Genomic DNA, 16,345 nt, shown 5'->3' with positions numbered 1-16,345 from the left:
CTGGTGCAATCACAGAGTCCCCAAATGATGCTGACATACTACAAAAAGGGCTTACACAGACAAAATGACAGCTGCCAAAGCCATGGACTTAAACTAACCACAAAAAAATGTATCCTCCCTTTCAGTAACGGGGAAGTCCCTGCAAATTACAATATTAACAGTACCTCCTTAGCTCAAACACTGTGGTAAGAGATTTGGGAACACAGGTTGATAGCAACCTTAACTTCGATCACCATGTGTCCACAGTGGTAAGGAAGGCCTTCTGTGTTGCGCATCTCATAAGAGCATCGCATTCACAGCTAAGGATAATTTCCCTGTACTCATCCCTCACCAGATCACTAATAGACACTCCCTTCTCTATGTACCTCTCCAGAAACCTGCAGCAGCTGGACAGACCTCAGAGGTTTCTCACCAGGAAAATTCAGGGTTTTCAACACATGGCTTACATGGACAGACTGAAGGCCCTGTCACTGTACTCTGTACCTTATAGGCTGCTGAGTGGCAACTTGTGCCTGGCCTACAGACCAGTTTCAGACCATGCCCTAATAGAAATTATACACATCCACAAGTCAAATGCGCCAATATTCACTCGCTCTAGAGATTTTAACCTATCCTGCAACAATAAGACATGCTGGAGAGATCGATACATCTCCCAGAGATTGCACTCCTCTGGAACAAACTTCCAATTCACATAAAACAGAGCTTCTCGATGACCCTATTTAAGTGTAACAGACAACTGGATGGGAGGCCGTACATTTAACCCGGGGTAGTCACCTATGTCCCTCTTAGATAAGGGCAGTCAGTGCTGATCATAGACTTATGCTGAAAATATAGACCATACAACCTGGTCAATAAAGGAACAAGGGTATAACACGGCTAGGCTTATAAAGGTCCTGGGGTCAAGTAGCCTAGTAACCTCCTATGAACTTAAGTTCCAATGCAGAAACAAACTGGAGTGTCAGGTCTTCCTATTAAAAAGAACAGTGGAGAGACACCCCTATGAATAAAAAGGGGTAGCAACAACTGAACAAAACCTACTCTCAATGTAAAACAATACATAAGCATTGCATCTAGACTTCAAAAACAAAAATTAATAGTTGGGTAAAGAAAACACGTACAAAAGATAACACCTATCAAGCTTCTTGAAATTCACCGGGTCAAAGCTTGAAAACAAAATCAAAGAAACTATGACTTAAGTCCAAACCATACAACCACAAAGAAAATGCTTGACACAATTAGTGAAAAGCAAACAGACCAACTTCCTACCAAACTGCTTTTGATGGTGACGCCAACTTGCACCTGGAAAACAAGTGAAGAATGAACAAACACAATCGAACAGCAAAATGTTAACTTCAATAGACAACGTATCAGTTGGCAAGAAAATAAAACTCTAAAAGTAGACAAGCAACAAAAGACCAACTATATATAATCAGACTAAAATGCTGGCAACTTCTAGAACTAGTTTGATTTAAGGCAACCATCAAGAGCCACTGAAGCATTCCTAAAAAATACTTGTCCATTTTTCTTTTTTTCTGTGAAGCCACATATATTATCACTCCCTCTACAAAGTGACAAACTACAACAGATCACTGCAGCAGTTCCAACATACATAAAGTAAAGCCTACAATAATGCTTGTTACAGTATTAGAATATTTTGCAGCAGCATGACAATTTTTTCCAGCGTTATTGATACTTTTAAAGCGACACTGCATGGCATTTAACAACCATAATTAGCAGTATAATTTACTTCATCAGTTTTGTGGCCTTGCTGTTTGATCATTTGGCTCCTCCCAGTCAATCAGCCCCTTCAATCCCCATCACTGCAATGTGGGTTGACCGAGAGGAATCATCATTTGTGCAGTCATTAGAAGTGGCTTACAATTTTCTTTATCCCTACATCCCACCCCACACAGTTTCCACAGGGGAAGGGATCTGCAAAGGGCCAAGTGTGCTGGTCATTCCCTCACTTTTGTAAGGGGTACTTCTATCAAACAGATTCTCAAGCATGGGTGGTAGTTTCCCTGGTATTCACTGGAGAAATCACATCACACAGTGGGTTCTCCAAGTACTTGCAACCAATCCTTCCAGGAGAGCCGAGTAGCCCTTCACTCCTCTCCCTACTTGTCTGGATCCTCCATTGCTGGGGCTACTAATCGAACTCTGGCCCCTGGGTTGCAGTCAGAGCTCAATCCTCTGCACCATGGAGCCAGGCTATCATAAGCAGTATAGTATCATTCTGTAATGTTAACCATGCTGAAAGCATTTAGCAGTACAAATGACTTGGCATTTACCAGAAAACATAAGGACACAGGAGTGATGTAGCATCTTCTATCTGACCAAAGAAGTTTTTGCAAATACTTAAGCTCTGTGCTAGCAGTAGCACTTTGGGGTAACTGAGTTACTGATGTTAACTTGCATAAATACCCACTTGTGCCTAGAAATGGAAGTACAGTCTTACAGTCAGTAGCTTAAACCTGGATATTGGTTTTATAAGCAGTTAAGAACTCCCCCCCCCCCCCGAGCAACTTACAGTAAAGACAAAAGGTACACTGCAAGGCAGCACATTTCTTATTCTGGTAATGCATGACTTTATAATGAATTTACACTGAACCCAAACTGCTATTTCAAAAAGTTATCAATAAAGCAAGATTACTGAGGTGTGTGTTTTCATACTTGTTGTGACACCCATGCACTGGCCCAGTAATCAAGGAGTCTCAATCCTCACCACTAGCACCAGTGAGGGGCATGCACATTTGGGAAAGATAAGTACACACACAGTAAAGTACAATTTCCCTTAAGAGCACACAGAGATCACAGTCAGTCTGGGGCCTTCTCCCTTTCTCTCCAGACCCCCAATAAGACTCCACCCACTAGCACAGCTATAGGGTACAGATCTCAGCCGAGTAGTCAAGCCAAAACTTCCAGTACCCTCTCTATACAACCAGTGCTTCGTGTCCCTGCCCAAGTTGCTGACGCACACACACTGAGATTTGGTTTATATATAAACACAGACACTCCTAGGGAAGGCAGGCACAGGTTCCCCAGCTATGCCCCCTCCTGCCAGGCTATAAGGTAGTAATCACTGCCATACCCTTATCAGCTACTTATAAGGTCCTTCCTAAAGAGTGACCAATTTCACTATGTAATATTACTGTTACCCAAATAGCAAGTGTGACCCCAGGCTAAAGTTACAGTATCACCAAATATATGCAATGTACTCTAAGAGCTTAAATTTCCTTTACACAAATCAGCCACAGTTGAAAGGTTTAAAAACATTTAATAATAAATAATAAAACCACAAAACAAATCTTATTACTTCAACACAATGACATTACAGAGTTCTGAGATCACAAGAAAATGCTTTACAATAATACTGTTGAAAAGTCTGACATAAATATAGAAAACAGCTAGACTAATCTAGCCAACTTTCTATCCAACTCTAAAACCACTGTTCTCAATTCTACTTACATACAGAGCAAGCAAGCGCTGGTGATCTGATGTCAGCTTTAGACAAAATCCAAAATGCTCTCCTTTCTTTCTGTCCTTAAACTGATAACACAGTACTGCTGAATCATTTCAGATCACATCATTCTTAACTGTTCTGATTTAAATTTCCCAGGCTCACAGAACTTAACATTTACATTTATAAGTTCATAGGTTGGTACTAGGCCTAAACAAGCCTATCCAAAGAATTCCCCGGATATTTCTTCCCACAATATTTACTTCCCTGGACCCCTGTCTAGCAGGGCGACTGATGTGATCCCCGGGGTGAATTTCCTATCTCCCATCCAATCATCCAAGTTCATTTTGAAGAGGGCCAAGGAGGCACTCTGCTTGACATGTATGGGCAGTCTATTCCAGTGTATGGGGAGTCTCTGGGTCAGGAACCTATCCCTCCAGCATGTTTTGTTCATTGTGATGAGAAGGTTTAGATCCCTGGAGCGTGTAATCTGCAGCTGCTGGAAGCCACAGCAATAAAAGACATTTTACATGTAAAATCTAGTAATTAACTCTTGTCCTAAGACAATAGAAAGAATTCCTCAGTCTAGACATCCTATCTCCGAGCTTGAGATCAAACAGTTATACGATGCTTCACAGCAGGGTGCACTGTAGTTACCCCTGTGGTTACATTTTTGAAGCTCAGAAGACAACAGTTTTCTTACATTTGTAAACAGCCTATGGATTACATTAATATTTACACATGACACAGAATAATTTACAAAATTCTACCTAGCTATGCTGGTAGCCTTCACACTTGTATTTTATTTTTATTCAAGACAAAGGGGTAGTCACACAAGTCACATACGGTAATATTCTACACAAAACACTAGTAACCACAATCTTAACCGTCAGTAAGGCTTTAATATTCTATTTTAACATAACTTTTGTCAATACAGTTGCTTTCCATAGCTGTCAGAACCATTGACTGACATGTCAACACTTTATTCTTCTCTCTTTCAATTAGCTAAACCAGAGTCTGTATAATGTACTAACTGCCCACAACAGCCATTTTTTTAACCTGATACCTTATCTATTTGGTAGTCCCTTGCCTTGTTCTTAACAAATCACTTCACTGGGAACTGGACATTATAGTAAACTCATCTTTTCTTGTTCACCAGAATATCGATGCTTGTCTGAGTTCCCCATGACACTGTCAATTTCTGAAATACATGAGGATCCAATTTCCACTCGTGGGGATCCATAATCTGTCTGCTCAACACATCTGCTAAGGAGTTCTGTGCTCCTGGCAGAAACCTTGCCTGAAGATTGAGCTGTAAACTGAGAGCAGTCTCCCACAAAATCATTGCTTGCCTGCATAGAGGATAGGGAATGCGCTCCCCTTGCTTGTTGATGTACCATATGACAGTTGTGTTGTCTGTTAGAATCAACACCTGCCCTGGAAGAAGTAAATCCTTGAAAGCTATTAAAGCAAACTGGACTGCTAACATCTCCTTCAGGTTGATATGTAGATGTTGTAGTCTGGCAGGCCACTTGTCTTGTATCCACTTTCCATTTAGATGAGCTCCCTAAGCTTTGTCTGAGGCATCTGTCGTTAAAATCTGACTCTCTGGCCGGGTCACAGAGAGTCCCTTGTTTAGGTGACATTCCTGAGCCCACCACAAAAATTCCTTTTGAATGCAAGGTATTATTTGAATGACTGTCTAGATCCTGGCAGTGCTGTGTCCATACATTTTTGAGATACCATTGCAGCTTCCTCATATGCAGTTTGGCATTGGGAAGCACCAGAATACAAGATGCCATGAACCCTAAGGCTTGAAGGACTGTCCTTGCAGTCAGCCCGGACTGATGAGATAGTTGATGGAAGTAAAGGGATAGACTCTTTTGCTTGTCCGAGGTTAAAAAGACCATCTGGGATGCTGTATTCAGTCTCACACCCAGAAAGCACATGTCCTGAGAGGGTACTAGACTGGACTTTATTTCGTTCACAGAATACCCCAGGCATCTTAGCACTGCTATCACATATTCCAAATGATGAAGAAGCTCTTCCCTTCCTTGAGCCAGAATCAGGCAGTCATCCAAATAAGGATAGATCTGTATTCCTTTTTGCCTGAAGAAAGCTATCACTGGAGCCAGAACTTTCGTGAACACTCTGGGCGCAGTAGATAAGCCAAAGGGCAATGCAGAGAACTGATAGTGAGAAGTCCCAGCTCGAAAACGCAGATACTTCCTGCAACTTAGTCTGATAGGAACATGAAGGTAAGCCTCCTTGAGATCCAAAGTTACCATCCAATGATCTTTGCCCAGCAGAGGTAAAAGCTGCTGTAACGCCAACATTTTGAACTTGGGAATGTCCAGATAAGTATTGAGGCTAGATAAATCCAAAATTGGTCTCCACGTGTTCCCCTTCTTTGGTACGAGGAACAGACGTGAATAAAATCCTAGGCTCCACTTCTGACATAGGGACCGCTGTATGGCCCTATTTGGAGTAACAGTGAAACTTGCTTGTGAGCCTCTATTCTTTGTTGAGGAGGAACGCCTGGCATGCCTTTGAAAGGAGGCAAGGTATGGAAATAAAACCTGTAACCGTGGTGTATGATATCCAAAACCCATCTGTCTTGGGTAATTAAACTCCAATTTTCTTTGAAAAGTGCCAACCTTCCTCCCAAAGGTGCTGCCAGACGAGAAGACTGTGGCAGCCGAAAAGGTAGGCCGTTGGGTCTGTTTACGAAAGGACTGACCTCCTGCCCTCACCAAGACTGTGCAGGAGAACTCCCTGTTCTAGGCCTGAAAGAGCCCTGAGCTCTGCCCCTACCACGCCTAGATCTACCCTAGACTGAGAATCATAAGAAGGATACGCCCACCCCTTAGTAGGCCAATTTCTACTAAACTTTGGAGGTTGGACCTGCAAAATCTTTAACAGTCTGCATAGACTTAGCCTTGTCTTCCATCTTCTTCAAAACTGCCTCAACAGGAGGACCAAACAACACGTCAGATTGTAAAGGAGCATCTAAAATCCTTGTTTTAACATGTTCAGACAAATTTTGATCCCTTAGCCAGGCGTGCCTGCGAAGAACTGACCCAGTGGCAGCCACCCTAGACGAGGCCTGTACAGCATCAAAACCACATTGCAAAGAATGCTTACCCACCTGTTCAGAAACATGTACTAAATCTTGCAACTCTTTACAATCAATACCTACTGCCAGAGCATCAACCTTAGACTTCAATTGTGAAAGGAGATAGTTTTGGTATTTCAACATGTGAAACTGGCAATTCAAAGCCCTCATAGCAAGAGTGGAAGAAGTATAAACTTTCTTTCCCCATCTATCCAAGGCCCTAGCCTCTTTGTCTGCAGGAACCGGATTCTTAACAACAGAAGCCTTAACACCTTTAGGCCCCTGGCTAACAGTTTCTGGGTCTGCCCTAGGACTCTTAAAAGTTACTTATCAGCTTCAGGCACCCTGTACTACCTATCTGGCTTAACAGGAGCAGGAGGCAAAGAATCAGGATTAAGAGAAGCCTCTGTAAAACATCTTCCACTACATCCAAAACAGGAGGTATAGCCAAAGGCCTATGCTGGGGTAAAACAAAAATTCCCTAAGCCTTTTCCTGGAGTCAGAGAAGTCCTGACCTTCCCACTTAAAATGCTCCCTCATGGAATGAAGAGTTTCTGAAAAGAAAAATCCTCAGGAGGAGAAGCAGAAGGAGTAGAATCATCCACATCAGAATCCGAATAAGGAGAGTACTCCTGCAAGTCTTCAGCAAGACTCTGACACATCTGAAGCCTGCTCAAAACCACCCAGCTCAGGCTCCACCCTAGGCCTCTTATCAGGAGGGGGCATAGAACCCCTAATCAAAGTGATTAAATCTTCTGCCATTTTAAGCATATGCTTCTTGGGCACAGTTCCTGAAGAGCTAGGGGTAACACCAACTGAAGCTAAACCTGGCCTGCCCCTGGGAGAAGCCTTAGAAACAGAGGGAGAGGGCCTAGCCACCCTAGGAAGGGAGGGGAGTATAGTAACCTGAGAAGCCCCCTCAGCCTGACTAGCCTCCTGAGAGGCCACATCTTGCAATACTAAAGTCTCACCCTGGGAACACAAAGAAACCTCCAGTGGAGCCACCGCTCCACCGACACCTCTAAAGAACCAAGGCGTCCGTACAGACGGTTCTTCCAGCCTAGGCTTAACTGCTTTGTCCTTGCGCTTCTTGAAGAAGCGGCCGGAGCATCCGACGGCATTTTATAATTGCACCGCTTCCCAAAGACTAACCTTGCACAATCCAACCTCCTCTTTATAGTGCGCTTATTAAATCTAGCACAAGAGCGACAGCCAACAACGCTGCTCAGGCCCTAAGCAAGGAATACACAAAGTATGATAATCTCTATGCGGTATCTGTTTCCCACAAGAAATGCAATTATTGACTTTTTCTGACATCCGTAAATCACTGAGGCAAGAAAAACTAAAATATTCCCAACGGGTACTTAGCCAACTTTGAACTCGGTCTGAAACTTCGAAATCGAAAAATCTCAGAACGCCAACCGGCACTTGCAATGCTGCTTCTGCATCGGACCATGCGGCAAAAAAGACTGAGGATATGACGTCGGTCATGCGCATTTGTACCCTGACGTCCTGATGTCAGTCAAATGCGCCTTGACCGACGTCAGCCTTATACTTTGATATTCGGGCCGACCGAGGACAGCGGACTACCCAAGTGTAAGGACTGCAGCAATGTGAGATGAAGAACATCTAGTTTGATTTAAGGCAACCATCAAGAGCCACTGAAGCATTCCTAAAAAATACTTGTCCATTTTTCTTTTTTTCTGTGAAGCCACATATATTATCACTCCCTCTACAAAGTGACAAACTACAACAGATCACTGCAGCAGTTCCAACATACATAAAGTAAAGCCTACAATAATGCTTGTTACAGTATTAGAATATTTTGCAGCAGCATGACAATTTTTTCCAGCGTTATTGATACTTTTAAAGCGACACTGCATGGCATTTAACAACCATAATTAGCAGTATAATTTACTTCATCAGTTTTGTGGCCTTGCTGTTTGATCATTTGGCTCCTCCCAGTCAATCAGCCCCTTCAATCCCCATCACTGCAATGTGGGTTGACCGAGAGGAATCATCATTTGTGCAGTCATTAGAAGTGGCTTACAATTTTCTTTATCCCTACATCCCACCCCACACAGTTTCCACAGGGGAAGGGATCTGCAAAGGGCCAAGTGTGCTGGTCATTCCCTCACTTTTGTAAGGGGTACTTCTATCAAACAGATTCTCAAGCATGGGTGGTAGTTTCCCTGGTATTCACTGGAGAAATCACATCACACAGTGGGTTCTCCAAGTACTTGCAACCAATCCTCCCAGGAGAGCCGAGTAGCCCTTCACTCCTCTCCCTACTTGTCTGGATCCTCCATTGCTGGGGCTACTAATCGAACTCTAGCCCCTGGGTTGCAGTCAGAGCTCAATCCTCTGCACCATGGAGCCAGGCTATCATAAGCAGTATAGTATCATTCTGTAATGTTAACCATGCTGAAAGCATTTAGCAGTACAAATGACTTGGCATTTACCAGAAAACATAAGGACACAGGAGTGATGTAGCATCTTCTATCTGACCAAAGAAGATTTTGCAAATACTTAAGCTCTGCGCTAGCAGTAGCACTTTGGGGTAACTGAGTTACTGATGTTAACTTGCATAAATACCCACTTGTGCCTAGAAATGGAAGTACAGTCTTACAGTCAGTAGCTTAAACCTGGATATTGGTTTTATAAGCAGTTAAGAACTCCCCCCCCCCCGAGCAACTTACAGTAAAGACAAATAAGGTACATTGCAAGGCAGCACATTTCTTATTCTGGTAATGCATGACTTTATAATGAATTTACACTGAACCCAAACAGCTATTTCAAAAAGTTATCAATAAAGCAAGATTACTGAGGTGTGTGTTTTCATACTTGTTGTGACACCCATGCACTGGCCCAGTAATCAAGGAGCCTCAATCCTCACCACTAGCACCAGTGAGGGGCATGCACATTTGGGAAAGATAAGTACACACACAGTAAAGTACAATTTCCCTTAAGAGCACACAGAGATCACAGTCAGTCTGGGGCCTTCTCCCTTTCTCTCCAGACCCCCAATAAGACTCCCCCCACTAGCACAGCTATAGGGTACAGATCTCAGCCGAGTAGTCAAGCCAAAACTTCCAGTACCCTCTCTATACAACCAGTGCTTCGTGTCCCTGCCCAAGTTGCTGATGCACACACACTGAGATTTGGTTTATATACAAACACAGACACTCCTAGGGAAGGCAGGCACAGGTTCCCCAGCTATGCCCCCTCCTGCCAGGCTATAAGGTAGTAATCACTGCCATACCCTTATCAGCTACTTATAAGGTCCTTCCTAAAGAGTGACCAATTTCACTATGTAATATTACTGTTACCCAAATAGCAAGTGTGACCCCAGGCTAAAGTTACAGTATCACCAAATATATGCAATGTACTCTAAGAGCTTAAATTTCCTTTACACAAATCAGCCACAGTTGAAAGGTTTAAAAACATTTAATAATAAATAATAAAACCACAAAACAAATCTTATTACTTCAACACAATGACATTACAGAGTTCTGAGATCACAAGAAAATGCTTTACAATAATACTGTTGAAAAGTCTGACATAAATATAGAAAACAGCTAGACTAATCTAGCCAACTTTCTATCCAACTCTAAAACCACTGTTCTCAATTCTACTTACATACAGAGCAAGCAAGCGCTGGTGATCTGATGTCAGCTTTAGACAAAATCCAAAATGCTCTCCTTTCTTTCTGTCCTTAAACTGATAACACAGTACTGCTGAATCATTTCAGATCACATCATTCTTAACTGTTCTGATTTAAATTTCCCAGGCTCACAGAACTTAACATTTACATTTATAGGTTCATAGGTTGGTACTAGGCCTAAACAAGCCTATCCAAAGAATTCCCCGGATATTTCTTCCCACAATATTTACTTCCCTGGACCCCTGTCTAGCAGGGCGACTGATGTGATCCCCGGGGTGAATTTCCTATCTCCCATCCAATCATCCAAGTTCCTTTTGAAGAGGGCCAAGGAGGCACTCTGCTTGACATGTATGGGCAGTCTATTCCAGTGTATGGGGAGTCTCTGGGTCAGGAACCTATCCCTCCAGCATGTTTTGTTCATTGTGATGAGAAGGTTTATATCCCTGGAGCGTGTAATCTGCAGCTGCTGGAAGCCACAGCAATAAAAGACATTTTACATGTAAAATCTAGTAATTAACTCTTGTCCTAAGACAATAGAAAGAATTCCTCAGTCTAGACATCCTGTCTCAGAGCTTGAGATCAAACAGTTATACGATGCTTCACAGCAGGGTGCACTGTAGTTACCCCTGTGGTTACATTTTTGAAGCTCAGAAGACAACAGTTTTCTTACATTTGTAAACAGCCTGTGGATTACATTAATATTTACACATGACACAGAATAATTTACAAAATTCTACCTAGCTATGCTGGTAGCCTTCACACTTGTATTTTATTTTTATTCAAGACAAAGGGGTAGTCACACAAGTCACATACGGTAATATTCTACACAAAACACTAGTAACCACAATCTTAACAGTCAGTAAGGCTTTAATATTCTATTTTAACATAACTTTTGTCAATACAGTTGCTTTCCATAGCTGTCAGAACCATTGACTGACATGTCAACACTTTATTCTTCTCTCTTTCAATTAGCTAAACCAGAGTCTGTATAATGTACTAACTGCCCACAACAGCCATTTTTTTAACCTGATACCTTATCTATTTGGTAGTCCCTTGCCTTGTTCTTAACAAATCACTTCACTGGGAACTGGACATTATAGTAAACTCATCTTTTCTTGTTCACCAGAATATCGATGCTTGTTAAAACAGACAAATTGCAAACTATAAGCTCAATTTCCTTCTTTGGACTTGCCTAATCTTCCTGTCCATCTCTTGTACTGTGATTTACTTTCTCATTACTTGTCAGAGCAGTCTCTTGAAAGGTTATATTCTCTGCTAAATTAGTATGGACAATAATACGTGCAAGAAAAACAATTTTTATGGCAGGCCTTAACTTGGTCTTCTAAAGTTTCAGGTTCACAACTACCCTCCAAACAGTGTCCGTCTCTGTGGTATAGCTATTATGCTAAGCATCCAAGCCACATTCCAAAGACATGCAGTAGGTGGATTGGACACTAAATTGGCTGTAGGTGAGAGTGTGCGCGCGCAAGTGAGTGGTACAAATGAACTACCACGGCAGGGCTAGCCACCCAGGGGTGTAAACCTTTGGCTTAAGATGACTGTCACTGCTGAAGTGATACCCCGACATCATGTGCAAAAAAGGGAAAAGGGATTGAGGATGGAAGGATCAACACTGCACACTGTTTCCACACTGGCATTTTCAAGTTTCTTTTTTAGTTAAAAATAAATTATGTAGTTCCCTTTCTAAGCACAAGTGAATATTTCAGCACTGTTATCTTAATGTCAGTAACTTAATGCTCAGTGATGGGGTCCTTCTAGCCCAAAAGCTTGGGCAATTACAACATCAAGTCCGTGCTTCAGTGTCTTTGCGTTTTCTGTTACTGGACCAACATAGCACTTCTTAATTTTTCAGTACTTCTCAGTACAGTTTTTAGCCCCTATGCTGGTATACTACTAAATTTGGACAAGGAAGACTTTTTTTTTTTTTTTGCTACTGAAACACACAATCCTGTTGTTATGTTACCTTCAAGTCCAGCTACAATGCTGGTTTTTCCCTAAGGGGAAAAAAGTGTTCGACCCACAGGATCATTTCACTCGGGTGTAATAAAAACAAAAGCAAACAGATCATAAGACTATATTTTCTGAAGAGAAACTTACCTTGGATTTTGCATGCCAGGTAAAATGCAAACTGTTGGTTTCACTTGGAATTAGCAGATTAAATGACAGTGCATAGTGATTTACCACATCATTTCGAACGTAGTACAGTTCGGCATCTAGACCTATACACAAACACAGGGCGGAAATAATGTAGTGTCACACTAAGTCAATATTCCAGTTCACAATTAATTGCTTAATTAAACAGTCTCACCACAAAAAAGAACCACATCATCACAAAAATACTAATAGCCAAAAATCAAATTGCTAACAAAAAGTTGTTTACTACTATTACAACTCACATTTCATAACTGTGCATTGCTCTTTATACAACAAGGATCTTGAAAATGTTACACTATATACTGTGCATGTATACAAATTCTACTTGAGACACTGCAACTACTGACATTCCTAAAACAAATTTAATTTGAAGTCGATACTAGTTAACTATACAACTATGCCTGTGGCATCATAGCCCTCAAGCATCCCTCATTAATTAATTAAAAATAATCTAGCCAATGTTGATCTTATTTTTGAAGGGGAAGACAATATCACACAGGTGAGGCTTTCCATTTGGTGATCACTCTCCTCTTCTTAAAAACACAGAATGCACTTCTTGGCATGAAACAGAACCAAAGACAGCATGGAAACGCATTCCAGTAAAGTTTATGGACAGTTTCTGGACTGTGTAATTAACACTTTAGAACCACGTGCTTTCATTAACTGAAAGGACTTTGCATGCAGCACATGGTCAGCTCTGCAGACAACTTTTCCCAGGCTACGCAAGCATTTTCCCTTCCCATGACACCTAATGTCTTATTCCTCTATTTTCTGACCAAGATGAAAGTCTGACAAAGTGAATGTGTGATACACATCTGGGATGGAGGGAGAACTTTTATCAGACGACACAATTAGCTGACCACACTAGACAACCAAGCAGTGTCCTTTAAATGCAACCCCACTACACTTATGCATCGCTGTGACAAAGAATTTATTTTACTGCAGGCAACATCTTATAAAACTCTCTTACTTAATGAAAGGAAGCTTGAACACTGTTGGACTACTTGGCTTGAAATCTGGAATGCATAAGGTATGGATCACATGTGCATGTGCATTTTGTTTTTGCCACTTGAGTGAAGAAAAAAATTTAGCTTTTTTTTAAATAGTTTTGTAATCAAAGTTGCTTCTCAAGGCTGCACTTGTGTACCTCAGACATACTATAAACATAACTTTGTTAATGTAACATTTGTAACTCAATTTACATCATCAGAAATGACAGCATAAAAACTGGAAATTCAGTATGTTGAGTGTAATAAATAGTTAAAAAGAATAGTTCTGCAAAATCTTAACATAACCATGCATGTCTTTCTCTTCTATGTTGCAGTACTCTTAGTGTGGGATTCTCCACCTCAGGTGACCCGAAGGTCGGCTCCTATACAAAAGCTTAAGCCTGGTTGCTGTAGGTGCATGGGACATCACACGCAGGGTCATAAACCAGGGACCTTAAATGTGATGTCTGCACGCACAGACCTCAGAACTTAATTGCCCAGTCAGACAGTCCTAAGTATGAGCCAAATGATGTCCACAAGAAGTGTGAAGTGCCATTTGCTGGCTAGTCTGACCATAGTATAGGTGGTGCTCCAGGGTGCCCACTAGACAGACAAACAGAAATGATGGGGGATAGGTTGGGGGATACTGTAACATTCAAAGACATGTTACAGTTATTCAATTCAAAGACATGCATTTCTCCCTGGGCCTCCACTGAAAATTGGCTTTGTTCCAAGTTGGACTTTTCCCAGTAAACAAATGTTAAACAAACAAACAAACATGGAAGAGAAGGACATATATGGTTATGATAAGCATTTACACAATTCTATGTCCTTCTATTCCCATATTGCAATACTCTTAGTATGGGAGAGTGCCACAGCTTAGGAAGAGGGTGGAGGTAGATGTAGCCGATTCCAGAAAGCCCTGTAGGATTGCCCTAAGAAACCCTGCTCTGGCTCTGGAGATGTGCTCTGACTTGTAGTGTCTGGTGGAGGTATGTATAGAGGACCAGGAGGCCGCCTCCAGAATGGAAGCTGTGTCCAGGCCTTTGAAGGTGGCTTTGGAGGATGGTATGGGCCTGGTAGAGTGAGCTCTTACTCCCTGAAGTAGGTCTTTACCGTGGTAGGAGTAGCAGAAGTGGATAGGTTTTCTGATCCAGCAGGAGATGGTTTGTTTGGAGACTGCCTTGCCCAGGACTCCGGGGTGGAAGGATACAAAAAGCTGGTTGGATTTTCTGATGGACTTGGGTTTTATCTACATAAAACCTCATTTGTCTGTGCACGTCTAGGGAATGGAAGTATCCTCTCTCTGTCATTAGTGGGAGAGGGGAAGAAGGTGGGGCAGGTGAATGGACTGGTTTAGACAGTTCGTTGACCACCTTGGGCATTAAAGAAGGGTTGGTGCACAGGGTCACCCTGTCCTTGTGGAAAATAGTGTAGGGTGGGCAGGCCATGAGAGCTTGTAACTCTGACACCCTTCTAGCAGAGGCAAGGGCCACCAGTAGTGCATATTTGGAGTGTTGCACAGATGGTTGGCACAAATGGAGCCAGTGTGAGCTTTTCTAGTATAAAGTCCGACGGCAGTGGGATAGGTTTTATTGGTGGTCTGATGTGCAAGACCCCTTTCAGGAACAATTTAACAAAATAGCTTGGATAGCAGGGGGTAGGATCTGGGGAATAAGGTACAGTTGATTCTTGGGTGGGAATGGAATGCCCCTTGCAGGGGGGCCTTAGTTTCCAAGAGAGGAAATATCCCTCTTCTACTATTGCCAGAACCCAGCGGTCTGTGGTGATAGTTTTCCAAAGGGGTAGGCAGTGGGACAGGCGAGCTAGCAGGGGGAGGTGGGCAAGGCAGTCACCTGCCATTTTGTTGGAGCCATTTCTGTCATGAAAGGGCTGCATTTGGGTAGGCTGAGAGGAAGCTGGTCTGGAAGTGGTGTGGCTCCTTTCCTATGTCTGGAAAAGGAAGGAGTAGCAAAGGAGGGGGGTCCGTCTGACAAAGGTAGTCTTGGCTGGGTAATTCCTGTAGTATTTAGGAATGGGGAACACCAGAACGCGTTTTATATCGAAGCTCCTTGCTTTTCGTCTGAAGGTTTTTAGAGAGTTCTGCAGACTGTTTCCCAAAAGCACAGTTGTGTAGACTTGCAATAAATGTAGATGTTAGAGTGTATTCACTACTGCAGTCATCACACTTGGGTTATCTGCCTGCAGGTAGCCCTCAGTCAGCCCGAATACCAGTCTCTTGGGATTTCTGAGTCAGTTGCTGTCGTCTCTTCCATGACGTCAGGGGTATAAAGCATGCAGCCGACACCATTACATCAGTTTTTCTTGCCCCAGATGTCAGGAGCCCCCAAAATAGGAAGCTATTACTTGGTGTGGAACACCTCCAGTAAAAAGTAAATACCCCTGCCATAAAAGATGGCCATAAAGAGGACAGGTAGAAATGATATAGAAAGTCAGGGGGCTGGAGGGAGGGAAACCAGGACTGCAACAGTGAATACACTAACACCTACATTTATGATAAGTGTACACAACTGTACTATGTTCTGCATGTTTCACTGTTGCAGTCATCACACTTGGGTTGATTCCCAAAGCTGAGGAAGGGTGGAAGCAGTCAAGAAGTGTTAGGGCTGGCTAGCAGGCCTTGTAAGACTGCTGTAGCAAATCCAGCTCTGGATTTAGAAAAAAAATAGGTAAACAGTAATGCTTGGTGAAGGTGTGTACAGAACTCCAGGTTGCAGCTACCAGGATATCCCTGGTAGGGACTCCCCGGAGAAATGCTGTAGAAGATGAGGTAGCTCTAGTGGAATGAGTTCCGATCTCCAGAGGGGTAGGTTTTCCATGGTGCTTGTAGCAGAAATGGATGCACTGTGCTATCTATTTGGAAATGGTTTGTTTTGAAATGGCCTTGCCCTCTGTCCCTGTAGCAAAGCTGACTAGCAGCT

The 16,345-nt window shown here is 42.5% G+C and overlaps 1 protein-coding gene across 1 annotated transcript in view; it reads right to left on the bottom strand.

Annotated features, from left to right (window-relative positions):
• Window positions 1–16,345, bottom strand: part of RYK (receptor like tyrosine kinase) — a 1,434,429-nt gene that overhangs the window by 985,052 nt on the left and 433,032 nt on the right. Inside the window, exon 2 of the mRNA XM_044070454.1 lies at window positions 12,358–12,479. Coding sequence (XP_043926389.1) covers window positions 12,358–12,479 — 122 coding nt within the window. The remainder of the gene's footprint in view (window positions 1–12,357; window positions 12,480–16,345) is intronic.

The sequence above is a fragment of the Protopterus annectens genome, chromosome 4.part1, assembly GCF_019279795.1.
Source record: "Protopterus annectens isolate FY-2018-M chromosome 4.part1, PAN1.0, whole genome shotgun sequence".
Lineage (NCBI taxonomy): Eukaryota > Metazoa > Chordata > Ceratodontiformes > Protopteridae > Protopterus > Protopterus annectens.
This window is presented reverse-complemented; position numbering and strand designations above follow the sequence as displayed.